This window comes from Stegostoma tigrinum, chromosome 12, assembly GCF_030684315.1.
Source record: "Stegostoma tigrinum isolate sSteTig4 chromosome 12, sSteTig4.hap1, whole genome shotgun sequence".
In the NCBI taxonomy this organism is placed as follows: Eukaryota; Metazoa; Chordata; class Chondrichthyes; order Orectolobiformes; family Stegostomatidae; genus Stegostoma; species Stegostoma tigrinum.
In genome coordinates this window covers 79,339,623-79,366,753 of record NC_081365.1, presented here as the reverse complement: position 1 = coordinate 79,366,753, position 27,131 = coordinate 79,339,623, and the positions used below count along the sequence as shown (strand labels likewise).

Here is a 27,131-nt window from a genome sequence, read left to right as displayed (position 1 = left end):
GATTTAGAATAGTTAGGTGGTTGCTTTTGACCCCCACAGACAAGATGGAATGAAGGCTGTGCAGATCTATATGACTCAGTGACCAGCAGTGTTAACATGAGTGAATGTTACACCCAATTTCAAGAGAGAAGTGCCGGGGCGGGGGGCTGTCTAAGCTGAGTATGTTAAACTTAAATAAATACTTAGGCATGAAAGCTGAGAGCTAGCTGAGGCAAATTGGGATATTAGACTAGGAGATAGAACAAGCAAGAAGCAGTGGCAACATTTAATAGGACACTTCAGAATACTCAAAGAAGTACATTCCTGTTTTAAAGTAAAATGCTATGGCATGCACCCACTGTCTGTGGTTAATTCGAGGCTCAGAAAAGCACTAATCTTAGGGGGGAAGAATTGTTAAAGGTGACCGGAGGATCAGATGACTTCAATATATAAAGAGCTAGAAATAATGACTAAAAGTTTAATTAGGGCTATTAATTCGCAGCATGAGGGGATGCTAGCTAGAAATGTAAAAAATAAATAAGATATTCCATAGGTTTTTAAAAGTAAAGCACCTGGATGAATACATGAATAGGAAGGGAATAAATGGATACAGATCCTGTAAATGAAAACAGTTTTAGTATGGAAGAACAAAATGTGGCAGCGGAGGCTTGATGGACCTGTTCCGGCGTATTGTGCTTTGTAAACAAGTAAGTAAAGTGAATGCTGACAACAGTGTATGGAGCTGGAGAAACACATTAGGGGAACAGGAAAGTTAACGTTTTGAGTCAGGCCCTTTTCTGACGATGGGTCCCAACCCAAAACGTCAACTTGCCAGCTACTTCGGTGCTGCCTGGCCCTCTGTATCCCTCCAGCTCCACACTTTTGTTATCCCCGTCTCCAGCATCGGCAGTTCTTGCTATCTCTGAGTAAATGAATGCTGGGGTGCGAGAGAGTGAGAATGGAGTGTTAATAGGAGATCATGCAGAAATGACAGAAAAAGTTAATAAATATTTTGCTTTGTCTGCAGTTTAGGATTATAGAAATTATCGCTCCATGAGGAAGAATCAGTACTGAGCAAACTGATTTGAATTGCGGTTGTTAAGTCTCACGGTCCTTGTTAGACTTAATCCTACGGACGTAAGAGAACTGACTAAGAATGCGACAATGTATTGGTTTGAGTTTCCAAAGTTCATTCGATTCTGCAAACTTTCTGGTAGACTGGAAAAGGAGCAAATATAACCCCTGTACTCAAGAAGAGGGTGAGGGTGGTAGGATAGAGGGGCAGCGGCTAGACCGGATCAGGAAGCCAGTAGCTGTAGATACCGAAAGGCGCTAGCCAAATGCAGCTCCCGTTCCAACCGCCTGGGGAGTGCGCAGGCGCGCGGCGCCCACGTGACTCCCGGCAAAATGGCGATGTTGGCGGAGCCTCCGAGGATCAGGTCAGTGTCAGAGAGGAAAAGTACACGGTGTATGTGCGTGTGTGGGGCGGGGGGAGGTTAAATCAGTAAATGTAGAGTGCGGGGGAGTGAAATATACCCGGTTGGGGGAGAAAAGAAAGCGGGCAACAGGTCAGTGTCTGGAGAAATAAATCATATAAATATACAGAAAGACGGAGAGTGTGTCTGTGTGTCTATGTATGTATTTATGTGTATGTATGTATGCGCGCGCGTGTGTGTGGGGGGGGGTGTGTGATGGGGAGAATGTGTCCACCCCCCAGGGAGGAGAAGCTGAGGAGCAGGTCACTGTCTGAGAGAAGTAAAAATAAACTATATATGTGTGTGTATATGTGTTGGAGGGGTAGGGTGGAACGAGGAGAGAGAGAGAGAGAAGTAACTGTGTGTGAGAGAAGTGTACACAGTGTGCGCGTGCCAGCGCGAGAGAGAAGTGTACACAGTGTGCGCGTGCCAGCGCGAGAGAGAAGTGTACACAGTGTGCGCGTGCCAGCGCGAGAGAGAAGTGTACACAGTGTGCGCGTGCCAGCGCGAGAGAGAAGTGTGCGCGTGCCAGCGCGAGAGAGAAGTGTACACAGTGTGCGCGTGCCAGCGCGAGAGAGGTGTACACAGTGTGCGCGTGCCAGCGCGAGTGAGAAGTGTACACAGTGTGCGCGTGCCAGCGCGAGTGAGAAGTGTACACAGTGTGCGCGTGCCAGCGCGAGAGAGAAGTGTACACAGTGTGCGCGTGCCAGCGCGAGAGAGAGGTGTACACAGTGTGCGCGTGCCAGCGCGAGAGAGAGGTGTACACAGTGTGCGCGTGCCAGCGCGAGAGAGAGGTGTACACAGTGTGCGCGTGCCAGCGCGAGAGAGAGGTGTACACAGTGTGCGCGTGCCAGCGCGAGAGAGAGGTGTACACAGTGTGCGCGTGCCAGCGCGAGAGAGAGGTGTACACAGTGTGCGCGTGCCAGCGCGAGAGAGAGGTGTACACAGTGTGCGCGTGCCAGCGCGAGAGAGAGGTGTACACAGTGTGCGCGTGCCAGCGCGAGAGAGAGGTGTACACAGTGTGCGCGTGCCAGCGCGAGAGAGAGGTGTACACAGTGTGCGCGTGCCAGCGCGAGAGAGAGGTGTACACAGTGTGCGCGTGCCAGCGCGAGAGAGAGGTGTACACAGTGTGCGCGTGCCAGCGCGAGAGAGAGGTGTACACAGTGTGCGCGTGCCAGCGCGAGAGAGAGGTGTACACAGTGTGCGCGTGCCAGCGCGAGAGAGAGGTGTACACAGTGTGCGCGTGCCAGCGCGAGAGAGAGGTGTACACAGTGTGCGCGTGCCAGCGCGAGAGAGAGGTGTACACAGTGTGCGCGTGCCAGCGCGAGAGAGAGGTGTACACAGTGTGCGCGTGCCAGCGCGAGAGAGAGGTGTACACAGTGTGCGCGTGCCAGCGCGAGAGAGAGGTGCACTCGCTGTGCGCACGTGCCAGCGCGAGAGAGAAGTGCACTCGCTGTGCGTACGTGCCAGTGCGAGTGAGAGTTGAGCGACTAGAAATTTGTGTGTGTCAGCATGAGAGAGAGAGTTGAGCGACTAGAAATTTGTACGTGTCAGCATGAGAGAGAGAGTTGAGCGACTAGAAATTTGTACATGCTGTACTTGGGAGAGGAACATCTGCGGTGTGTGCATGTGACAGTGGAATGTGCATTGTATGAACACGCGAGAAATATACACCCTTTGTGAGAGTGAGACAGAGGAAGAAGCACTGAGTATGCGCGAGAAAGATAGATCGAGAGTGTGACAGAAAAGTATAGACTATGTGAGGGAGAAAAACATTGGGTGAGAGTGAGAGGGAGAAACACATTGTATGTGAGAGGGAAAGGAATATATATGTGTGAGAAAATATGCATTGAGAAAACATGCTGTATGTGAAAGAAATATACTTAGTGTGAGAGAAATGTACAGATTATGTGCGGCTCATGCACACAATGCGAGAGAAATATATACTGAGGGAGAAAGTACTGAGTCAGTAAAAGAGAGAGGGAGAAAAATATAGTGTGAGAGAGAAAAATGTACACTTGCTCTTGTACTCAGTCGCACTTGCTGTCTCTCTCTTCTGTATCTCCCTGTTGCTTTCTGTCATTGCAGTCACAGGAAGGCACGAGCATTGCTGAAGAAGGAGAAGCGGAAGAGGAAGCGACAGGAAGAGGCCAAAAAGCGGCAGGCAGGTAGGAGCCCAGCCAGAAGGGGAGGCAAGCCAGAGAATTTGGGGTTGTGGGGTGTGGAGAAGGGAGATCAGGGAAAGATCGTAGGGGTGGGAAAGAGGGAGGGTATCCAGGTTAGGTCAGGGAGTGGAGGATTATGGTGGAAAAGGGGGTAGCCAAGGTGTGGGACCAACACATTTGGGATGTTGGTGGTGGGGTGCCTGCAGTTCCTGGGAGGTGGGACATATTATTGGTGGAACTTGGAAGAGTGGGACTCATGGGTGACTAAGGAGTCGTTGGGAGAGGGGGACCTGGGACAAGGAAGGAGCCCAAGGTGGGTGGGAGACCAGAGATTGGGAGGCGGTGGGTGCGGAACACTTCCTAGAACCAGAGTGGGAGTAGCGTGTTGGAGCCCTGGAGGGGAGAGGGAGGACCTTGGCAGGGGTCCAGTAGCGGGTGAGACGGTCTGGAAAGGTGTTGTGGGTGTCGGGGGGGTGGGGGGCATCTGATATGGGTTTGGGCTGGTAAAGGAGTCAGGTAGGACTGAGAAACTGGGAGATGTTGCTGGGCAATAGGAGAGAATCGGAGAGACCAGTACAAGGTGAACATGGACCTTATGTTCTGGAACAGTTAGAGAGAATGCTAGGGCTAAACAGTAGAAAATATAGTTAGTGTTATTTTAGGATTGAGTGCTGTTTATGACAATTTTTTTCTTTGTTCATGGAATGTAGACATCACTGGCTATCATTTAATGACCATTCTGATTTGCCCTGGAAAAGGTACTGTTGCCTTGAACTGCTGCAGACCTTTGCATCTTGGGACACTTGAGGATTCTGACCCAAAAGATTTTCAGGAGTTCCTCCCCCTCCCTCTCTTAACTGATATTGTAGGTTTTCCAGTGATCATGCTGAGATTGGGTCTTGAAGCGTGGGGAATATATATCAGCAGTTCTTTAATATATACTACACTAAAAATGATGAATGCCAATGCATTCAGATTCTATACACTTTCTCTTTCTGCCAGCTGCAGTTGTGGTATTATTTTAATTCTGTTTCAGAATTGGCTATTGAAGAGGATATAGAAGCAGAAAACCTTGAGGAAGAAGAAATAGAGTTGGAAGCTGAAAGGTCAGTAACCCTTGAGATCTAAGAGCCTTTCACTTTACCAAAAAAAGGTCTCAAATTCCATATTGGAATGAGGATTGTTGGCAACTACTGTTTAAAGCATCTGTCAAACCATGTTATTTAAATGTTAAATCTTTAAATGTTATAGTTTTAAAACAAGTTTCTCCTCTTTTAAATCAAATGGAAATAGTTGAACTGTCAGTGATGTGGATTGCTGTAGTTCCTGAGGAGTAAGTAAACTCAATTGGTTGATTTGGGTTTGATTGTTTTTAATATATTGTAATGTTAATTTCTGTGTCCCTTTTCTGATGTGCCAGTGACTCTTTGGATATAGAGACCAAACCTGGACACGTATCTCCTGTATTAATGTTCAGCTATTAGCACTCCTGTTTTGTATTGCTGACTGGGTCTTTTGAAGACAAAGAAATTGATGAAAGCGGAGCTGTAGACATTGTCTATATGGAGTTCAGCAAAGCGTTTGATAAGGTTCTACATAGGCTAGTTAGTAAGGTTAGCTCACGTGGGATCTGGGAATGCTAGCCAATTGGATACAAAATTGGCTTGAAGGATTGTTTTTCAGATTGGAGGCTATGACCAGCAGTTAGTCACAAGGATCGATGCTGAACCCACTGCTTTTCATCATTTATATAAATGATTTAGATGTGAATGCAAGCAGGAATGATCAGTAAGTTTGAGCTGACACCAAAACAGGAGGTGTAATGGACAATGAAGAAGGTTATTTCACAGTACTATAGGACCTTGATGGGCCAATGGGCTGAGTAGTGGCAGATGGCATTTAATTTAGTTAAATGTGAGGCATACCAGGGCAGGACTTATACACTTAAATGATAAGGCCCGAAGGAGCGTTGCTGAAGAGAGACCCAGGGGTGCAGGTGTACAGTCTTGAAGGACCTTACATAGTGGAAACGGGCCATTTGGCTCGTTGAGTCCACAATGATCTTCCGAAGGTATCCAATCCAGACCCAATCCCCTACCCACCTGAAACCCTGCATACCCATGGCTAACCCACCTAGCCTGCACATCCCTAGACACTATGGACAATATAACATGGGCAATTCACCTGAACTGCACATGTTTGAACTGTGGCAGGAAACTGGAGCACCCAGAAGAAACCCATGCAGACATAGGGAGAATGTCTGTGTGGAGTTTGCACAGTCAACCAAGGATAGATTTGAACCTGGGTCCCTGGTGCAGTGAGGCAGCAGTGCTAGCCACTGAGCCACACATGGTAGACAGGGTGATGAAGAAGGTGTTTGGCAAGCTTGCCTTCATTGGTCAGAACATTGAGAATAGGAGTTGGGAAGTCATGTTGCAGCTGTACAGGTCATTGAAGCCATTTCTGGAATACTTCATATAATTGTGATTGCCCTTCTATAGGAAGGATATTGTTAAACTTGAGAGGGTACAGAAAAGATTTACAAGGATGTTCCCTGAATTGGAGGGTTTGAGCTACCGGAAGTGGCTGAATAGGTTGGGGCTTTTTTCCCTGGAGTGTCGGAGACTGAGGGGTGACCTTATAGAGGTTTATAAAATCATGAGGGGCATGGATAGCATGAATAGCCAAGGTCCTTTTTCCAGTGTAGAGTGCAAAACTATAGGACACAGATTTAAAGTGAAAGGAGAAAGATTTAAAAAGGACCTGAGGGGTCGACACGTAGGCAGTGGTGCATGTATGGAATGAGCTGCCAGAGGAAGTGGTGGAGGCTGGTACAATTACAGCATTTAAAAGGCATCTGGATGGGTATATGAATAGGAAGGGTTGAAGAGGGATATGGGCCAAATGCTGGCAAATGGGACTAGACCAGATTGGGATGTCTGGTTGGCGTGAATGAGTTGGACCGAAGAGGGTGTTTCCGTGTTGTATGACTGTATAAGGGTTGCGGTAATTCTCTCCACCCTTCTCCCTGTGTCATGTGTTAGGCAGCGCTTACATGTAGAATGGCTGGAAAAAGAGCAGCAGGCACAAGAGGAATTCCGGCTGAAAAAGGAAAAAGAAGAAGCAGCACGGAAAAAACAGGAAGAAGAGGAGGTAATCATTTCAGTTTTCTGTTCTTTTAATCACACAGAGCAGTGAGATAGATAATAGTGACCCTGAAATCTCCAGCTGATCTGAGGTGCTATTGAGACTGTAAATTAGGAGGTGCAGTCAACAACTGAAATATTATTTTCTTTATAATTTACATTGTGTCATAAGTATTATAATGAAGAGAATTAATCAAGCTAAAATGATCAAATTGTATGTTTCGTTAGTTGAGAAAATATTTTGTTCTGTGGTTTGCAATTGTGCTATTCAAGCTATAATAAACACTTAGCAGTACTGCTTGCAAGTTGGATTCTTTTTTGAGCTCTTAGATTGTGAGAAATTAAAAGTGTGAAAAATTGTGAAAGAAAATTATCTTTTAAAATCTCAACTTGTGTCAGCTGCTCCAAAGCTGTGAAAAGCTAGACCATTCCAATGTCTTTAAATAAACTCAGCACCTCAGATCTGATTTAGTGCTTCTCAAAACAATGATTCTCACTTTGAGGTTCTGATGCTCACAAGACAACGTGTTGCGGCTGGAGGAGATGGAATCTTATGAAATGTATGTGAAGGAGTCCTGCAATGTTAAGATGTGTAGCAAGAAAATGCAGCATGCATTAAGGCAGAAGAAAGTCTTTGTTTTGGGATGCAAGTCATTTATATTTGGCAGTTAGGCTCTAACTCCATTCTTTCCTCCCTTTGGAATGTTCGTTCCAAGATGTTGATCACTTTGCAGATGGTTTGAATTGAGCACAAATGATGCCAATATTTCAGAAGTTGTTTATTTCATTGTAGACCATGTTTGGGACAACCTCCAGTTATAGAATATAGAACATGCTGAAAACAATTGGATTTTAACATCAGAACTAAAATCTGAAAAGTGAGATCATCCTTAAATGAGAGGTATTCCGATGTTAAAATAGGACCATGAAATGAGTGTTGACTGCAATGTGATTGTGGTTCTTTTGTTTTCCCAGAGAAGAATACGAGAAGAATGGGAACAGCAGCAGATGAAGGAAAAAGAGCAAGTGGAACACAAACAGCAGGAGAGGAGAGAACGAGAGGTGATTCCAGCTCTAGGAGGATAAATTCACAACATATATCCTCTTTAAAAAGCATTTCGTATCTTAATTCTGTATTTTTGCTTGAAGTAGGACAGTTGTTTGTGGACAACTTAGCCTGAAAGAATAATGGTGTTAAATACAAAAGACTTGATATCATTTTTCTGTTCATTTTTCAAGTTGTGTACTGGGAATGGAATGCTGTCTATTGCAGGTATCCAAAGTCAGCATTAAAGTACTTGCTGGTCAGTTATAACACATATACAAGCAGAATGAATCTGCAAAGCCATGCAACAGTCTGTATGTTAGTTTTTCATCTCTCATCCTGAGCCTTCTCTGAGTGAGATTGTCAGACTTGGAGCAGTTCTGTGTCTTAAGTTTGGAGACATGTGGCAACTTGCTATTCACCTAAACTTAATTTGGATAGAGTTGAGAGAAGTTAAAAGCCATGTTAAGGTACTTGGCTCCCAATCATTTTAATCTTCAGTATCTTGCTTTAAGAAACATTTCAATTCTTGACCAGTATCCCCTTTACCAAGATCCATGTCCTAATTGCCGTAGTTTTGGAATGATAACATATTGTGATTCCACAAAAGACCTGTTGGTGTAGTTAACTGTTAGAACACATTCAGTATTAAACCACACTAAAGGAACTTGCAGCTAGCCAAAAAGTTAAACTTGATCACTTCATTGGCAGCAATGGTAAAACTGAGTTAAATCAGCAATGGTTCTCAATCAAAGTGAACCAGGTACTTGCATATTGGTTGAAGCCCATGGAGTGATTTTCTTTTAAAATTTGTTTTATTTATCGATTTGGGCATCAGCTTCAGATGTAATAAGGCAATATATAGATTATTACAAAAGAAGTTTCTTTATTATTGGTTCATGATGTTCAAATTTTAAATCAAGTCGCCTATTCAGAATAAAACATAATGAAATCCGTTGGTGTTGCCTCACTGAATAGCTTGTTTGTTTTTCTGAAATTGGGTAACAGAAAATCTTCTGGGAGCAAGTTTAAACTCTTAATCAGTTAAAATTTGCTCTTTAAAACTTAAGTGTGGTAGGTTGAAATACCTTACCTTGAAGTTTTGCTCAGACAGTATGGCTTGATTGCAGGAAGAAAGTCTGTTGAATGTTTTGTTTGGGCACAGCCCTGTAGTATATTTGAGTGTATGCTGAAAGTTACTATCAAGCCAATAATGATACTCGGGAAGGGCATCCAGCTTAAGTTAACCTAAACTTAGACAAAGAGAATTCAGCTAACAGTTAACCTCACAAACCTGAGGACTTAGAAAGGACTTACTTTGATGAGCTTATTCTTTCTGATGCCTTGTATTGTAACAGAATTTAATGTGTTCATGAAAATTATCTGGACCTATACAAGTGATATTCCTTAACAGCCCTGCACTAAAGAGTTCCCACCGCTCGATCTTACTGACTAATACATCAAGATGTATCTTTTTCATAATTGTTTGCAAACATCATTTGAATTATGAGTCTTATAATTTGATATCCCTTCATGCTGTGTAAGACATAAAGAGTTACTAGTAAATTTAGCTTTGCCTCATAGCCTGTTGCTATTAAACCTCCCAAAATATTTAACTGAATAGTTTTTCAAGTCCTTTCATGCCAGTCTCGCAAACAGTTTTGAAAGCCACCGTGTAAACCGAAGATCCGACCTGTTCTATATATTCAGTTACCTTGTAAATTTACCTGCACATCTTAGATATCCAGCATATAGGGACTGAGCTAGTCATGTTCCAGGTGCTAACACTGATGTGGCTACACAGAATTTGCAATTTAAAAAGTTAATAATTATTGCCTTGGTTTTTGGGTTGACTGACAGTTAACATATTGCTGAATGTTGGGAAGTGTTGGGAGCACAGGGAAGTGAATCAGCAGTATTTTGATTGCAGTAATCGTAAAATACTTACCACAATGAAGGCTGAATTATAATATTTTTCTGATTAATAGTGTACCCTCGTCTATTTCGCATTTTTTACGACAGAACAAAACATTTGCTTTTGAATTTAACTGCCTTTGAATAATGTATTAAAACTATTAAATTCCTGTGATGAATCCACTTTCTAAAACACTCATTCTTAACAAGTAGAATCAGATGTGTACCAGATATGTACTGCAAATTTTTTTTTACCAGTCCTATGTTTACACCATTTGTAGGAAGCGGTTCAGAAAATGCTGGATCAGGCGGAAAATCAGGTATTGTATGTTCTTTGAATCTTTTGAATAATACAAATTAAATTGTGTTAGGCTTAATGGAAAATATTTCATTAAACTTTGTTCTCAGCTAAATAAACATAATGCTGTCTGCTCAGCAAAGTGCCAAGACGTGCTCTAATTCTAGTGAGCTCTAACTACTGTGCAATAGGGAGGGAGGAGAGCCCAACAGATCTCATTATCTATTGACAAGAAGTGGATTCATAATACTGATCATTTGATTTGAGCTGTCTTCCTGGAAGAATATTGTGTGACATCCACATCAATGTATGAATTAGGAACAGATATAAGCCACTTGGTGCATTTGATGTTTGCTTACTATTTTGTAAGATCATGGTTAATCTGATTGTGGCCTCACCTCCACTTTCCTGTCTGTTGCTGATACCCTTGTCAATTGGAAAAAGTACATGAGTGTTTGGAGTTACTTTAGAGAAGTCTACAGACATCCACAGCTGTTTGTTTGGAAGAATGTTGGCTTTACTATGTTTAATTCTTCAATAATAATTATTCCATAATGATGAATAATGTAATTTCAAGAAACCTAGAATCCAAACAAACTCAATTTTTACTTTAACTTTGGGGGACATCTATGCCTATGGTCTCAATGCATGTTCTTAATTGGAAAGATGAGAGTTTGGTAGAGAAATCCAGTGCCCACATCCTGATTTACACCAAGTCCTACTTGCTACTATCTCTGCCCTCATTGCTGTATTTCAACTTCTTGTCCCCGGTGCTATTAACTTAAAATTGTCACCATCTTTTCATGGCCTTGGCTCCTTCTTATTGCCAACCTCTAATCCTAGAACGTTCCCATGAAGTTTCCTGCCTGTTTTTTGTTGACCAAACAAATCTGAAGTACTGTGTAATTGTAAATTGTTGATGTCACCCCTGTGTGTTTGTGCCACCACATCACACCACACTGGGTAAAGACTTTTCACTGAAATTTGCTATTGACCATATAACTATGGGAAATAGGAATGGGAGTAGACCATTCAGCCTCTTTAGCCTGCTCCGTTATTTATTAGGATCATGGCTGATATGGCATTTTTCATGTCCATTTTCCTCCCCTCTCTTGATTTCCTGACTGATCAAAAATCTATGTCAGCCTTGAATATACAGAAGGACTCTGCCCCATGGCTCTCTGTAGCAAGGAGTTCCAATGACACTCAACACTCTAAGAGAAAAAATTTCTCCTGATCTCAGTCTTAAATTGGTGCTCCTTTATGCTGAGACTATGCCCTCTGGTGCTAGACTCTCTCATGAGAGGAAACATCCTCCCAGTATTTACCCCGTCACATCCCTTAAGATTCCTGTGTATTTCAATGAAGTCACTTCTCATTCTTCTAAACACCAGTGAGTAGAGTCCCAATCTGTTTAGCCTTTACCCATTAGACAATCCCTTCATTTCAGGGATCATCCTCGTGACCCTTCTCTGAACTTGCTCTAATGAAATGATACCTTTCCTTGAATAAAGAGACCAAAACTACTCTCATTTGTGGTCTCACCAGCACGTTGTGCAATTGCAGTAAAAATTTGCTGCTCTTACACTTGAAACCCCTTTGCATACCGTTAGCTTTCTGGATTACCTGCTGAGCATACGTGCTAACTTTTCATATTTCGTGCATAAGTACCCGCAAGTCCCTCTGTGTTGCAGCTTTCGGCAGTTTTTCTCCATTTATGTAATATTCTGTTCTTGTTCTCCGTTCCAAAATGAATAACTTCATATTTTCCCCACATTATACACTATTTGCCCACATTTTGCCCACTTAACCTATCAGTATATCTCTGTAAATTATTTGTATCCCTTTCACAACCTGCCTTTTCATGTATTTTAGTGAATTTTTTTTGTTACTGTCTTGTGTTTGTAACCTCTGATTTTGGTCTCCTTTGCAATGAAACTATCTTCTCTACATTTGTTATCAAACCCCTTTATAATTTCCAAGAGTTCTTCAGGTCACTTTTTAGTTGCATAATTCAGTGGGAGAACTTTACCCCTAAGATTAATCATCACAGGCTCAATTTCCACTCCAGCGACTAGAGAACAAAACGTGGGCTACAACTTCAGTGAAGAACTGAGGGAGTGCTGCACTGTTGAAGGTGCTGCTTTTTGCAAGTGTTGTAAACGATTCCATAGTACATTTTTAAAGAGAGGTGCCTGCTCCTTTGTCCTGGTGTTACCAACATCATTAATTGTTATCATTAAAAAAGAGATTATCTGGCCAAAAACAAAGTCGCTGGAAAAGCTGAGCAGATCTGGCAGCATCTGTGGAGGAGGAAACAGTGTTAACGTTTCGGGTCCGGTGACCCTTCCTAATTCCTCAGATTGTCTGGCTATCTGTGTGTCTTCACGATTTGTAGGATCATGCTGCGTGCAATTTGGCTTTTTCATTTGGGACACAAATTAATTGGCTGTAAAGTGCTTTGGTAAACTTTAAAAGATGCACTGTGTACAAATCTTTCTTTTCTCTGATTTCTTTTGACTTTGGCTTTCCTGGGTTCCTTTTATTTTGTCAAATGCTACCACGCTGTAAAAGTGCAATTCCTCTTGCCTCTGAAATACACTTTTTCTGTCTGTGTTTGGATCAAAGCTGTAATGGGATCTGGAATCAATTGCCCAGGGGGATCCAAAACTGAGAATGAGTGTCAGGGAGCAGATTGTTGCTTGTGCAGCTGCTGCTTGATAGCACTGCTGATTGTCCTACCCATTACTTTGATAATCAAGATCAAATAGGTGGTGATTGCACTCAGAATTGGAGATTGCTATTTGTCAAAAATTGGCCTTTGACCAGTAAAATACACAATTCAATGTTCCCTTCTCCCCTTGCCCACCTTTAAACAAACCATCCTTAATTTGTATCTCACACGCACGCAAATTGTGGAAAAACCCAGCAGGTCTGTCAGCCACTGTTGAGAGAAGGACCAATCTGCCAGACCTGCTGAGTTATAGTTAAATAGTTAAAGGTTCTGGGAAGCAAGCTGGAGAGATAACAGATGAGTAAAACAAAGAAATGTAGAAACTGGAAGTCTGAAACAAAACCACAAGTTGTGGAGAAACTCAGCAGGTCTGGCAGAATTGTCCTTCTCTCAACAGTTGCTGCTAGACATGCTGAGTTTCTCCACAACTTCTGTTTTGTTTCATTTTTCCAGTTTCTGCATTTCTTTGTTTTATTTATCTGTTCTCCCTCCTGCTTGCTTACCAGAACCTTTGACTATTTATAGTTCTTGATCTAATTCCCTTTCAATAGCATAATAAGCTCTGCTTCAGTGACGGATTTCTCTGCTCCAAATGCAATTCTAGCTGTCGAGCACGTAAAGAACATTTTAAGCTAACTTCAGTTCTTTCTGGAAACAATCCATCACTATTTGCCCTCCATTTTTTCACCTTGAAAACATTTCTTGGGTCACCCTTCTAACCATCTCAGTTTTAGTGAAAGAAGCCTGAACTTTGTGAAGATATAATTAGGAATGAAGGTTAGGATTATGTAGACTTGAAATTTATGCAGCATGTTTTCCATTACTTTTATGATCTCATTTATTACTGAAGCTGCACACAGTATTACTGACAACAGCCCAATTAAGGTCTTGTGCAAGTTAACCCTATACTCCATACTTCTGTATTCTGTGCCTCCAGATTCAAGTTCAGGGTTGTTTTTATTGTTCCATCTCCTGAAAGAAAGAGTGATTACAGTATCAAAAGAGGCCATCTCATTGCCGCTGAACAGAGTGCTTTGCTATGCCAATTCAGAGGACAGTTAAAAGACAGCCACATTGCTATGAGTGTGGAGTCACGTGTAGGTCAGACAGAGTAAGGTCACCTTCCTTAAAGGACATTTCCTGATAGGTTTTTTTTCAATGACAATTGATGGTTATCATAGACACCATTTTTAAAAATTTACATTCCACCAGTTGCCATGACTAGATTTGAATCCCAGAGCATAAACCTGAAGTTCTGGGTTAGCAGTATCATCCACTAGCACTATACTGTGCTCTCCCCTTTAAAACAGGTTATTTATAACAGGTTTAAGGTCACCACTCCCTGTGACAATACTATCACTTTGAGACGATTCTGTTTTTTGTCGGAGAGTTTGTAAGGCATGAGGGAACAAGCTGTCTCTAAGAAAGTAAACAATTTGTGAGGGCTGGGGTTTTGTTTAAAAGTTGGAACAAGGGAAGCAGCTCTCTCAGACCAGGCTTTCTGGTTTTTCGATTGAGTTTTAGGCAGAAACGTTTGGGGTCTCAAAAGAGTTGGAAATTTCAGTGAATGCCTCCTAGTTACTCCTTTCCCTGAATTTTCTGGATTCTTCTTTTCCCTTCATGGATTGGAGAACAGCATGTGAGAATCTGTGTCTGAATTTGCCTTTTTGCCAAGGGGTGTGTTTGAGAGGTTATTATATTGGAACAATTAATTAGTAACAGGTTCTGTATTTATTATTCGGTTAAGTTTTCCAATTGAGTTGTTCTAATTCCTCTTTCTTTTGTTTGTATTTTAATCATAGCGTTTAAATAAATTGTGTTTTGCTTAACATCGAATAGTTTGACCAGTTGCATTGCATCTGGAACACGGCACTTCACATCTACGTTTAAAATAAAAAAAAAAGGGTAGGGTCTCGGCTAGCCTCTCAAAATGTACTGGGGGATCTGGTCTGGTCCATAACACTCCTTTTCAGAGGCAACTGGGGATGAGCAATAAAAGCTGGCCAGCCAACGATATCCACAATCCACAAATGAGTAAAAGCAAACTTGTTGCTTTGCACTCTAAGACCCTATTTATAATGCTCAAGATTTTCTATAATTAATTAACTTCTTTCTCAACTTGCCCATCACCTACAGTGATTCGTGCAGGTACATGTTCCAATCTCACTGATTCTGCCAGCCCTTGAGGATTTTTAAATTTACAAATACAAAACTCTTTTGCTTTCTATACATCCAAAGTAAACTATTAAAAAAATTTATTGTTTTCCTGTTCTTTCAAAAAAATTACTTCACAGTTTGTGGATGGACCGCTTATCGGCCAACTTTTATCTCCTTCAGAGTTTCACAATTTTGCTTATCATTTGACATTCAAATTTGTGTCATTTGCAAGTTTTGCTATTATTTCCCACAGAGCCAGATCATAAAAGCATGAAATATTAAAGCACAGGAGTCCATTCAACCCATCAAGTTTGTGCAATTCTTTTGAAGAGCCACCCTCCATTGTTCTTTTCCCATATCACTGCTGTTTGAATCTGTTTCCACTGGGCACCCAGACTGTGTGCATTACAAATTTTAACCACTTGATACATGTTCATTTCAACTCCTGTCTTTTTGTCCGTCACTTGAAATCTGTGTCTCTAATTTTTACTTATTTACGCAATAATTTATATATCGTCTAAACCCCTCATTGTATTAAAGCCCTTCTTAAATCTCCTCTTGGTTTCCCTTCTTAGGAGGACAACCACAGCTTTAGTCTCTCCACATTAACTGCAGAGCTGTATTTTTAAATCTTCTTTGAACCTTTTCCAAAGGCTTTCCATTTGTTCTAAAGCATGATGACCAGAATTGCTCTCGGTTGATTGGAACCAGCGTTTATACTGGCTTAACTTTACCCTAATATATGCGTATCCGCCTGTTATTTATAAAGTTTGGGAGCTGATGTACTTCGTTGACTGATTTATAAACCTTTCAGAACTTGGTACACAGTCTGTCTCTGTCTCGTACTCATTCTAAAGCAGTTAGCACATTTTGTCTTTTACTTCCTGCCAAAACGTATCCACTCTAATGTTTCAGCATTGAATTTTGTCTGTCATGTGACAACCCTTCCTATCAGTCAGCCAACATCCTTTCAAAATCTATTGCTGTCTTTCTCGGTTTTTTCTGTACTACCAAATTTGTTGTCACTAACAAATGATACTGTGTATCTCCAAGTCAATAATGTATGGGTGAAATGTAAAACAGAAATGCTCCTAGTACTGAACCTACGGGGGGGGCTTTACTTATGTGTATGTGTAGTTCGCGATATTCAAGCAGTTTTATTCACCCTTCTAATGAATCAGCCCTCATTCACTGCACGTTAATTCTGAGGACCTTCCTTTCATCATACCTTCCTTTCGTCATACCTTCCTTTCCGTCCTTCAAATGTTTTTCAGTTTATCTGGTCACTTCACATTTTAGTCCATTCAGCATTACTTTAGCTTTTGATGTGTTTTAAATCTGTAAACCTGTTAAAATTGTGATTTACTTTGTCAACAGTTGGAGAATGGTAGCACATGGCATAATCCAGAAGCACCAGAGGATTATGGGACTGAAAAGGATAAATCATATTGCCCATTCTTTCTGAAGACTGGATCCTGCAGATTTGGTGATAGGTGAGAAAAGTATTGAACTCTGGACGTAACTGGGCTTCCAGAAAGACCAGAATATCTACTTCTTTGTTCTTTGCACACCCGCTGCCCAAATGAAGATTTGCTTTCTTTTCATAGCCATTCCAGTGATATCTGCAGATCAGAAAAGGTGCTCTTGAAGCATTCCTAGGATCATTGGCTTAACCTACGAGAAAAGGTTGTACAGTTTGGGCTTATACCTGCTGGACTTCAGGTGGTGATCATAATAAAGCATCCTGAAAGGACCTGTCATCATGGAAGATAATTCTTGTGGGAAAGGCCACATCTAGGAGACACAGTTTAAGAATAAAACAGATCTTGAAACATGTGAGAGGAGCATATTTTTGAGATTGGTTAGTCTGTAGAATTCTCTACCCAGAAGCAGTTGAGACAGGACATGAAATCTTTTCAAGGCTGAATGAGAATTTTGATTGACGAGGAAGTCTAGGGTAATTGAGTGGCAGAGGGGAAAACAGAGTTGAGACCACAATCAAGTCTGCAATGATCTCGTTGAATGGTGAAGCAGGTATGATTGGCCAAATGGCCTACTTCTGCTCCTGAGTTCTACGCCCTTGGTCACTGACCTGAAAGGCCTGAAATGATTCCTGAAAGATGACAATGACTTCATTTTTTATTTCAGCGTCTCAGTTAACAACCTCTGCTATGTGAAAATGAAGCCCACAACCAGCAGCACTTCTCTTTTTAGGACTCAGGATTTTTTTTATATAGCTGCATCTATATTTCTATATATTATTGCTGGATATGACATAATTTAAAGTGCACCTGCTACCCCTGGTTAGGTATATTCTTCCTGAAATTATAAAATAGTTGTGAACTGTGTTTTGAAATTCAGAGATACAGAATGCTGGTGTAAAATTAGTTGTCAGTTTAGGCATCATCTGAGTCTAGCCCATTTATTGCTGTTTTTAGAGAGGTCACTGAGAAGTTAAAATGCTGAATAATTAGATTGGTTGTTTTAACATGGCAGCAAATGTTTAATTTGAATATGATTAACATTGAATAATTTGTGATGTTATGGAAACTCAACAAAGTGGAATCAGTGACTCAAGATACAAACAGATAAACAAGGAGCAGGAGGAGGCTCCCTCCAGTCTGTTCCATGATTTAATATGATCATGGCTGATCTAATTGTAACCTCAAATTCACACTCTTACCACTCCTGATAACTTTCATTCCCTTGCTTGTCAAGAATCCCACCATCCCATTTTTAAAATATTCAATAACTCTACTTCCAATAGCTTTTCAGGAAGAGAGTTCCAAATAATTAACCTAAAATCTGTTTTAAGTGGCTGACCCTGGTTGTAGATTCTGTGCACAGCTACCCTGTTGAGACCCGGGGTGGCACGGTGGCTCAGTGGTTAGTACTGGAGCCTCACAGCGCCAGGGACCCGGGTTCGATTCCAGCCTCGGGCGACTGTCTGTGTGGAGTTTGCACATTCTCCCCGTGTCTGCATGGGTTTCCTCCCGGGTGCTCCGGTTTCCTCCCACAGTCCAAAAAGATGTGCAGGCTAGGTGGATTGGCCACTCTAAATTGCCCATAGTGTTCAGGGGTGAGTGGATTATAGGGGGATGGGGTCTGGGTGGGATGTTTCAAGGGGTGGTGTGGACTTGTTGGGCCGAAGGGCCTGTTTCCACACTGTAGGGAATCTAATCTACCCCTCAGGATTTTGTTTGTTTCAATTCGATAGTCCTATTCTTCTGAACAGCAGCTGGTACAAGTCTAACCTGTCGTCACAAGATAACCCACGGTATTATTCCACTAAATAATATTCTCTGAACTGCCTCCAATGTATTTAGTATTTCCTTAAATAAGGTGGCCAATACTGTGTAGTTTATCCCCTGCAATCTCACCAGTACCTCGTATAATTGAAGCATAATCTCCCTACTTTTGTATTCTATCCTTCACATTCAATGATTACTTTCTGTTAGCTTTTCTAATTACTTGCTCTACCTGCATACTAGTCTTTTACAATTCACACACAAGGACGTCTAGACTTTTCTGTATCTCAGAGCTGTAGAATAGCAAACCATTTGATATTATACATTTTTACTCTTCTTGCCAAAATGGACAAAGTTAGCTTTAGTCACTTCATCCAAGTCATTTATATAAAGTTGAGATAACAGCGCCGGTCCCTCTGATACATCACTGAATACATCTTGGCAATCTACAAAACACCCTTTTATGCCTCATATCTACTCCCTGTTAAGTAGCTAATTTTTTATGCCAATATAAAATCCCTACAGTGTGGATGAACACTGCTGAACCCATCGAGACTGCACCATCCCTCCAAAGAGCATCCCACCCAGATACAGTGCCCCACTCCTTCCCTGTAATTACCATAGCTAACCGACCTAGCATTTAGATGCCTGGATAGATTAGATTCCCTACAGTGCGGAAACAGGCCCTTCGGCCCAACAAGTCTTCACCGTCCCTTGGAGCATCCCACACACCCCTGAACACTATGGGCAATTATTTAGCATGGCCGATCCACCTAGCCTGCACATCTTTGGACTGTGGGAGGAAACTGGAGCACCCGGCGGAAACCCACACAGACACGGGGAGAATGTGCAAACTCCACACAGACTACCCAAGGCTGGAATTGAACCCGGGTCCCTGGTGCTGTGAGGCTGCAGTGCTAACCACTGAGCCACCGTGCTACCTAAGTACCATACATTACAGGTGCCTCTTTATCCAGTGGTACCTGAAAAAATGTTGGAAGTGGAGCCACATATGTCTATCTTAACTCACTAACAAACTGGATACATCTATATGGAACTCCAAAAGGCTGGTGATGGCAAAATGTGGCAGCTAGTCAGTTGCTTCTTCAATAATGGGTCAGGGCTGATTGAGGAGGTGGTTAACGTGCTTGTTCCTCATTTTCTCTGAGTAGTGATGACCTGGCCACTACGGATTTGATGATGAACTAGTCATACAGCATCGCACAATCTCTTCTAGACCTTGTGGTCTGTATTGATTCAGCCAAGTATCTTTTTATCTGTTTGAAGTACAATCTTGGGAGTTTTGAAATCAATTTTGAGTCTTGGGCGAAGTTAAACAAATAAAAAATGGTGCAGCTTTCTTTAAAAGCAAGTGCTTACAGGATACAGAGAGGAAATCCTAATTCAGATACCTGTCCAAAACTCCCATCATCTGCAGCATCCGGTCTTATTTGCAGCAGAATCTGGATTTTTTGAGAAACAGTTCAGTCTTGGCAGTCATTTATTTGCCCACTGGAGCCCGACCCAGCACCCCAGATGATGAACATGGTCACTTTTGCTTCAAAGGGGAAACAAGATCATCAGGGCTTAAACATAAAAGGATAGCTAATCCATTGAGGGATAAAATCACCATTATCTCTCTGACAAAGGAGAGTGGAAATCTATAATTCTCTCCTAATGGACTGTGGACTCTGGGATCACTCAAAGCTTTCAGGACTAAAGTCAACATACTTGAAGGAAAGGCCAGTGAAGAGTCAAATACAGATCATTGTGATCTTATTATGGTTAACAGTCTTGAGGGGCTAAATGGACTCCATGTGTTGCTAAGTAAATTTGTGTGTATTCTGTAATCTAAATTGCTGTACCCACCACAAAAATAAGATGCCTACCGGGGTTCACTTGTGTAATGATTATACAAACCAATTCATCACGTGATGCTAATTACCATTTTAAAGTAGTAGATAGTCGGGTTGAACTGGGAATTTTGTGATAATTCACACTGTTATCCCTTGGCTGTCTTCATATAACAGAATTGTTGTTCATTTATTTTTTACAGATGTTCCCGTAAACATGTATACCCAGCATCAAGTCAGACCCTCCTTATCCGAGCCATGTTCATTACCTTCGGGATGGAGGAGAGTAGGCGTGATGATTATGATACAGATTCTGGGCTAGAGCACAGTGAGGAGGACATTTACCAGCAGTTTGTGGAATTCTATGAGGATGTTCTGCCTGAATTTAAGAGCGTTGGGAAAGTGATACAATTTAAGGTATTTTATAAATTCATACTATAAATAATTTACAGTTGCAAACATTTAAATGTTTCTGCTTGGAATAAACCCCTTTATTTTGCCCTGTCAGCATATCTTACAGTCACTTCTTCCCCCAAACATTTATTTCCCTTCCCCTTTATGTATGTAGTTGCTATTTACTTCAATTAGTTCAAAACTCCAAATGTTGTGAGTCAAAGATCTTCTCCCAGAATTTTCATGGTTTTATTAGTCATCATCTTATTAAATGGCCCCCAATTTTGGACTCTCCACTGCAGAGAAAACATCACTCCGTGCGAAGCCTACTCAAATTCAACTTCTTGTACACTTGAAGAGAGACAGTTACTAGGCGAACTTGTTCAGGATTTAACTGTAATCCCAGTATTAGTGCAACTGTCTTTCACATTAAATTGTAAATTGCTCAGGCAACTCTTATCTACAGTAGCAAGCTATAAGTTTCTATGTATTCCTCCCAAATTTAAGATGTTCACTACTATTACAATCCCTGTGGACTCTAATAATGTTCAAAATGAAATGCATTTTGTAGTGACCAATGGAAGTAATCAAAGGTTAAAGTATTACTTAACAAACAACTAATACACCAAGCTAGAAGGTACTTTTACATGAACTAATACAATGAATGTGCATCTTACTAACCCTTTCTCAGTGCATCACGACTTACAAATAAGAAGCCATTCCAGGATTCGCAGCTCTCCACCAGCCTCTCACTTCTTAACATTCAGTACCTTTTGTAAGTCCTTCCGCTTAGCCCAAGTCTTCAGCTCCAGCTTTTACCAGCAGGGCCACTAAAATTGACTCTTTATTCTTTAAATTCTTTGTTTCATAGGTCCTGTCAGTTCTGTCTCAACTGAAAGCAAATTCTCCCAAGCATACTGTTTGATTGTTAACTTAAGTCCTCTTCCTTCTATAACACTTGCTGCTTTGTCTCATCATCATATTTCAAAAAACAGCTGTTTCTTTCCAAGGGTTACTGTGTAAAGGCATGAAGAGTGATGCTTGAAATTTCGATGGTTTCCAGTTGATTTTCTCTTCCCATGTCAACCAGATCTCTCGGACATGTCTCTGAGCTAGGGTGTTTCCAGAATTCTCAATTTTAAAACACAACCCTCTCAGGAAGTCAGCTTTATAACCGTGTTCTTTTGCCATTTGGAGTTATACACCTGGATTTGCAATTTTTACTTGGCAAGTGTCCATATTGATCAAAAGCAAATTTTATGTTTTTGCATAAGTAATAGCTTTCAAACAATTCCTGTTGCAGAAACACATCTTGTTCTGGGCTTTTCTTAGGATTTTCTTCTGCCAAGTCTGATTGAGATCCAAAACTGAGATTGCAGAATCAGCATATCTCAGTTAAACACTAACCCTTAAATAGAGCAAAACTTGTTTTTAAAAGCCAAAATATTAGGAACTGTACATCAAATAATGTCAGGTTTTAAACATACAAAGCTACAAAATTAATTATCAATATTATACATTTTCCAGGTTAGTTGCAACTATGAGCCACATCTCAGAGGAAATGTGTATGTCCAGTATCAAAAGTAAGTCTGTTTCTACGCTGTTCTGCATTGAGTTTAGACTTTTGGATTTACTTAGTGTCTTTTATATCCCAAGACATTTCACAACCACTAACATTATTTTGTAGTCACTATCAGGTAAGCAAGTTCTGTACAGCGAGGGGCTCATGGACTAAACTGAGATGTCATGAATTGGTTGAGGGATAGGTGTTGGCTAGGATGCTAGAAGATTTTACAAATTTTTTATATCTTTTTAAATTTTTTAGATCCATGTATGCAAGCAGATGGGACCTCGCTTGTCTGAACCGTCTCACCTCAGATCATGCAGCACTCGCTGATTATGATACTGGGAGTACAACCGGGTTTGGCCTGGTACTATCTGATGTGGGGCTTCAAACCTGTGAATTTTTTTATCTGTGGTGGGAGCCAAGTGGAGAAACTACAGCTCAGAAAGGCTTTTCTGACATATCCTCTGACACATTCGCCATCTGCAATCCAACCCCGCCCCCATAGACATTTTTCCCTCCCCACCTTTTATATGCTTTCCGGAGGGACCACTCTCTCCGTCACTCCCTTGTCTGCTCCATACTCCCCTCCAGCCAAAACACTCCTGGGCACTTTTCCCTGCAACCGCAGGAAGTGCTACACCTGCCCCTACATCTCCCCCTCACCCCCATCCCAGGCCCCAAGAAGACTTCCCACATCAAGCAGATGTTCACCTGCACATCGGCTATTGTGGCATACTGCATCCGCTTTACCCGTTGTGGCCTCCTCTACATTGGGGAAACTGAGCGGAGGCTTGGGGACCGCTTTGCAGAACACCTACGCTCGGTTCGCAGCAAACAACTGCACTTCCCAGTTGCAAACCATTTCAACTCCCCCTCCCATTCCTCAGACGACATGTCCATCCTGGGCCTCCTGCAGTGCCACAACGATGCTACCCGAAGGTTGCACGAACAGCAACTCATATTCCGCTTGGGAACCCTGCAGCCCAATGGTATCAATGTGGATTTCTCAAGCTTCAAAATCTCCCCTCCTCCTACCGCATCCCAAAACCAGCCTAGCTCGTTCCCGCCTCCCTAACCTGTTCTTCTCTCACCTATCCCCTCCTCCCACCTCAAGCCCCACTCCCATCTCCTACCGACTAATCTCATCCCACCCCCTTGACCTGTCCATCCTCCCTGGGCTGACATATCTCCTCCCTACCTCCCCACCTACACTCACCTTTACTGGCTCCATCCGCACCCCTTTAACTTGTCTGTCTCCTCTCCACCTATCTTCTCCTCAATCCATCTTCTATCCGCCTCTCCCCTCTCTCCCTATTTATTTCAGAATCCCTTTCCCCCACCCCATTTCTGATGAAGGGTCTAGGCCCGAAGTGTTAGCTTTCCTGCTCCTCTGATGCTGCTTGACCTGCTGTATTCGTCAATCTGTACACCTTGTTATTTCAGATTCTCCAGCATCTGCAGTTCCTATTATTTCTGAAACAATGTATAGATCTCTACCTAGTTCATTCTTTGCTGCTGTTTTGTTGCTAACAGCCAATTGCTTGTGTTTTACCGTAGAGAGGAGGAATGCCAGCAGGCCTTTGCACTTTTCAACGGACGTTGGTATGCAGGAAAACAGTTGCAGTGTGAATTTTCACCTGTCACTCGATGGAAAACAGCAATATGTGGTTTGTTCCCAATACATTTTAAATTTTAAATTGGTCATTTAATATGTCATTGCATTTACCGGTTTTTATCAGTTTAATTCAATTGCATATTTGGTAATTGCACATTTGCAGTGGTTAGTCAAAAGATTAATGAAAAACTGTGCTCTCTGCTTGTCAGCCTTGCCTTTGATTCTGCCTTGTTCCAATGTACTGCAGTGTCCTCACACTGCAGTTTGCTTGGGGCTTAGAACAGGGTTTAAAATAATTTGACAGCAAGATAGGAATCAGGATGGGTGATTTCAAGATGAGGGGCATATTTTTAAGGTGAGAGAAGAGAGATTTTTTAAAAAATACATGGGGGTAATTTTTTTCTACACAGACAGTGGTTTGCACATGGAATGAACATCCTGAGGAAATGACGAATGCAAGTACAGTTACAACATTTAAAATATACTTAGATAAGTTCATGAATAAGAAAGATTTGCAGGGATATTGGCATGGACTGATTGGACCGAAGGATCTGTTTCCATGCTGTATGACTCTCTGGGGATGTAACATTAGGAGGAATAAACAAGATGGCACTGCAGTCAGACATTGTTAAATATTCGATGCTATCAGATAAGGAAGTACAATAAAGCCTTAATTCCTTGTTCTGAGTAAGAGCCACCGGACCTGAAACATTAACTCTGACATTTTCTTCACAGATGCTGCCAGACCTGCTGGGCTTTTCCAGCGACTTGTTTTTGTTCCTGATTTATAGCATCTGCACTTCTTGCAGTTTTATTAAAGTCTTATTCAGGTTTAGGATAGGACATAAATGCAGTACTGGAAGTAAGATCAGTGTGTTGTGTTTGTGAGCAGTCACATGGAATTATGATGTTGCAACAGTAATGGAGATCTGGTTCAAAAGGGGAGCAGAACTGAGTATTAAATGTTGCAGGTTTGAAGTTATCCTGGAAATAAATGGCATATGGTAGCAGTATTGAATAAGAAAATAATTACTGTGTTGGAGGGAGAGAGAAGGGAGGGTCACTGGCTGGCCCCTGTCAGTGCACCTTGCCCTAGAAATACACCACAACTTGTAAGCGCAGAAACAAAGCCTGCACCAACCAAAGTAATCCAGAACATGCCTCCCAGGAATCCCCATCTGGCTGCAGGATAAAAGGTCACATTGTAGGGTAGTCTTGGGTAATTCCAGGAAAGTTTGTCATCCTGGTAAGATGGGCAATATAAAACAAAGATTCAAGATCTGAAGGGAGTGCAGGCACGTAGAGACCTGGGCTATTTCTGCACAAACCATTCAAAGTTGAGTGAATGCTTAAGTCAGCATGCAAGATTCTTGGCTTCATAAATTTTCTCATCGTGTCCAAAGCAGTAAAGTAATGTTAAACCTTTACAATCCCATGGCTAAGCCTTAGTGGTAGTACTGTATCCAATTCTGGACACCACAGTTTTGGAAGGGTGTGCAATGTCTGTTAGATTGGAAGACAGGGGAATGCTGTGAGGAGATTTAATACAGTAAGATGTTGGAGCAGAAGTAACTTGGAATACTGCGTCCAGTTCTGGGCGCCCTATTATAGGAAAGATGTGGATGCTTTGGAGAGGGTTCAGAGGAGGTTTACCAGGATGCTGCCTGGACTGGAGGGCTTATCTTATGAAGAGAGGTTGACTGAGCTCAGTCTCTTTTCATTGGAGAAAAGGAGGAGGAGAGGGGACCTAATTGAGGTATACAAGATAATGAGAGGCATAGATAGAGTTGATAGCCAGAGACTATTTCCCAGGGCAGAAATGGCTAGCACGAGGGGTCATAGTTTTAAGCTGGTTGGTGGAAAGTATAGAGGGGATGTCAGAGGCAGGTTCTTTACGCAGAGAGTTGTGAGAGCATGGAATGCGTTGCCAGCAGCAGTTGTGGAAGCAAGGTCATTGGGGTTATTTAAGAGACTGCTGGACATGTATATAAACACAGAAATTTGAGGGTGCGTACATGAGGATCAATGGTCGGCACAACATTGTGGGCTGAAGGGCCTGTTCTGTGCTGTACTGTTCTATGTTCTATGTTCTAAGTAGGCCATTCAGCCCATCGAGACTGCTCTGCAATTCCACAAAATAATGACTGATCTGATAATACTCTCCTGCACTTTATGCCTTTCCCCCATAATCCTCGATTCTCTTACTGATTGAAAATCTCTCTGTCTTGAATGTACCTAATGACCAGTAAAGAATCCCACCGATTCACTACCGTCTGAGAGAAGAAATTCTTCATTTCAGTCTTGAATAGGTGACCCTTTGTTCTGAGATTATGCCCTCTGGCCCTAGATTCTCCTACAAGGGGAAGCCACCTTTCCACAACTTACCTGTCAAGTCGCTAAGTGTCTTGTATGTTTCAATAAGGTTGCCTTTCTTTCTTGAATACTCAGTGGGTAGAGACTCAACCTCTGTTAATACGACTGTTCCTCCATACCTGCGATCAGCCACATGAACCTTTTCTGGGCTGCCTCCAATGTCAGCTGTGGCTCAGTTGATAGCACTGTCATCTCTGAATCAGATGCTTGTCGGTTCAAGCGCTGCTGTAGAGCTTCAGCACCAATAATCAAAGCTGATACTTCAGTGCAATTGTATGGGAGCCCTGCACTATTGGGGTGCCATCTATGGGATGAAACATTAAACTGAGGTCTTTGCCAACTACTCGAGATTCCATCCAGGACCCCGGGTTCAATTCCAGCCTCAGGCGACTGACTGTGTGGATTTTGCACATTCTCCCTGTGTCCTCCGGCTGCTCAGGTTTCCTCCCACAGTCCAAAGATGTGCAGGCTAGGTGAATCGGCCATGCTAAATTGCCCCATAGTGTTCAGGAATGTGTAAGTTAGGGGGATGGGTCTGGGTGGGATGCTCTGAGGCTTGGTGTGGATTTGTTGGGCTGAAGGGCCTGTTTCCACACTGTAGGGATTCTATGATCTGTGATCTTCCTTAGGATAAGGGGACCAAAACTGTTCACAGTATTCCAGCTGTGGTCTGACTAATGGATTGTATGGTTTTAGTAAGACCTTCCTATTTTCATATCCATACCATTTGCCTTCTCTGTAACAAAGAAGGCAGTGGCATCATGATTATGTCACTGGGTGAATAATTTGGAACAACAGGTCAAGGGCTCAGACTCCACCCTAGCAGGTGGTAAAATTTAAATTCAACAAAAATCTGGAATTAAAAACCTAGTCACATGGTGTCATTCAAGCCCATCTGGTTCACTGATGTCTTCCATGGAAGGAAATCTGTACCCTTACCGAGTCTGGCCTACATGTGTTGCCACACCCGTAGCAATGTCGTTAATTTTCAACTGCATTTTGGGCAACTATGGATGAGCAATAAATACTCTGCCATTACGTGGTCACCACTACTACTTCCTCCAGCCTCATTTCCTGTGTTAACTTTGGCCCTTCCAGTACTATTACGTATTTAAAAAAGCCTTTGGTGTCCAATTCAATAACTTGCAAGATTACTTTAAAGTTTATTT

The 27,131-nt window shown here is 42.1% G+C and overlaps 2 protein-coding genes across 2 annotated transcripts in view; one reads left to right on the top strand and one right to left on the bottom strand.

Moving 5' to 3' along the window:
- Positions 1 to 1,374: 1,374 nt before the first annotated feature.
- Positions 1,375 to 27,131, top strand: part of zrsr2 (zinc finger (CCCH type), RNA-binding motif and serine/arginine rich 2) — a 38,029-nt gene continuing 12,272 nt past the window's right edge. Inside the window, exons 1-10 of the mRNA XM_048541219.2 lie at positions 1,375 to 1,418; positions 3,543 to 3,622; positions 4,656 to 4,725; positions 6,664 to 6,772; positions 7,741 to 7,827; positions 10,006 to 10,044; positions 16,291 to 16,406; positions 20,218 to 20,431; positions 21,935 to 21,990; positions 23,532 to 23,641. Coding sequence (XP_048397176.1) covers positions 1,387 to 1,418; positions 3,543 to 3,622; positions 4,656 to 4,725; positions 6,664 to 6,772; positions 7,741 to 7,827; positions 10,006 to 10,044; positions 16,291 to 16,406; positions 20,218 to 20,431; positions 21,935 to 21,990; positions 23,532 to 23,641 — 913 coding nt within the window. The 5' untranslated portion in view covers positions 1,375 to 1,386. The remainder of the gene's footprint in view (positions 1,419 to 3,542; positions 3,623 to 4,655; positions 4,726 to 6,663; positions 6,773 to 7,740; positions 7,828 to 10,005; positions 10,045 to 16,290; positions 16,407 to 20,217; positions 20,432 to 21,934; positions 21,991 to 23,531; positions 23,642 to 27,131) is intronic.
- Positions 21,795 to 27,131, bottom strand: part of LOC125457253 (AP-1 complex subunit sigma-2) — a 63,857-nt gene continuing 58,520 nt past the window's right edge. Inside the window, exon 5 of the mRNA XM_048541224.1 lies at positions 21,795 to 21,815. Coding sequence (XP_048397181.1) covers positions 21,810 to 21,815 — 6 coding nt within the window. The 3' untranslated portion in view covers positions 21,795 to 21,809. The remainder of the gene's footprint in view (positions 21,816 to 27,131) is intronic.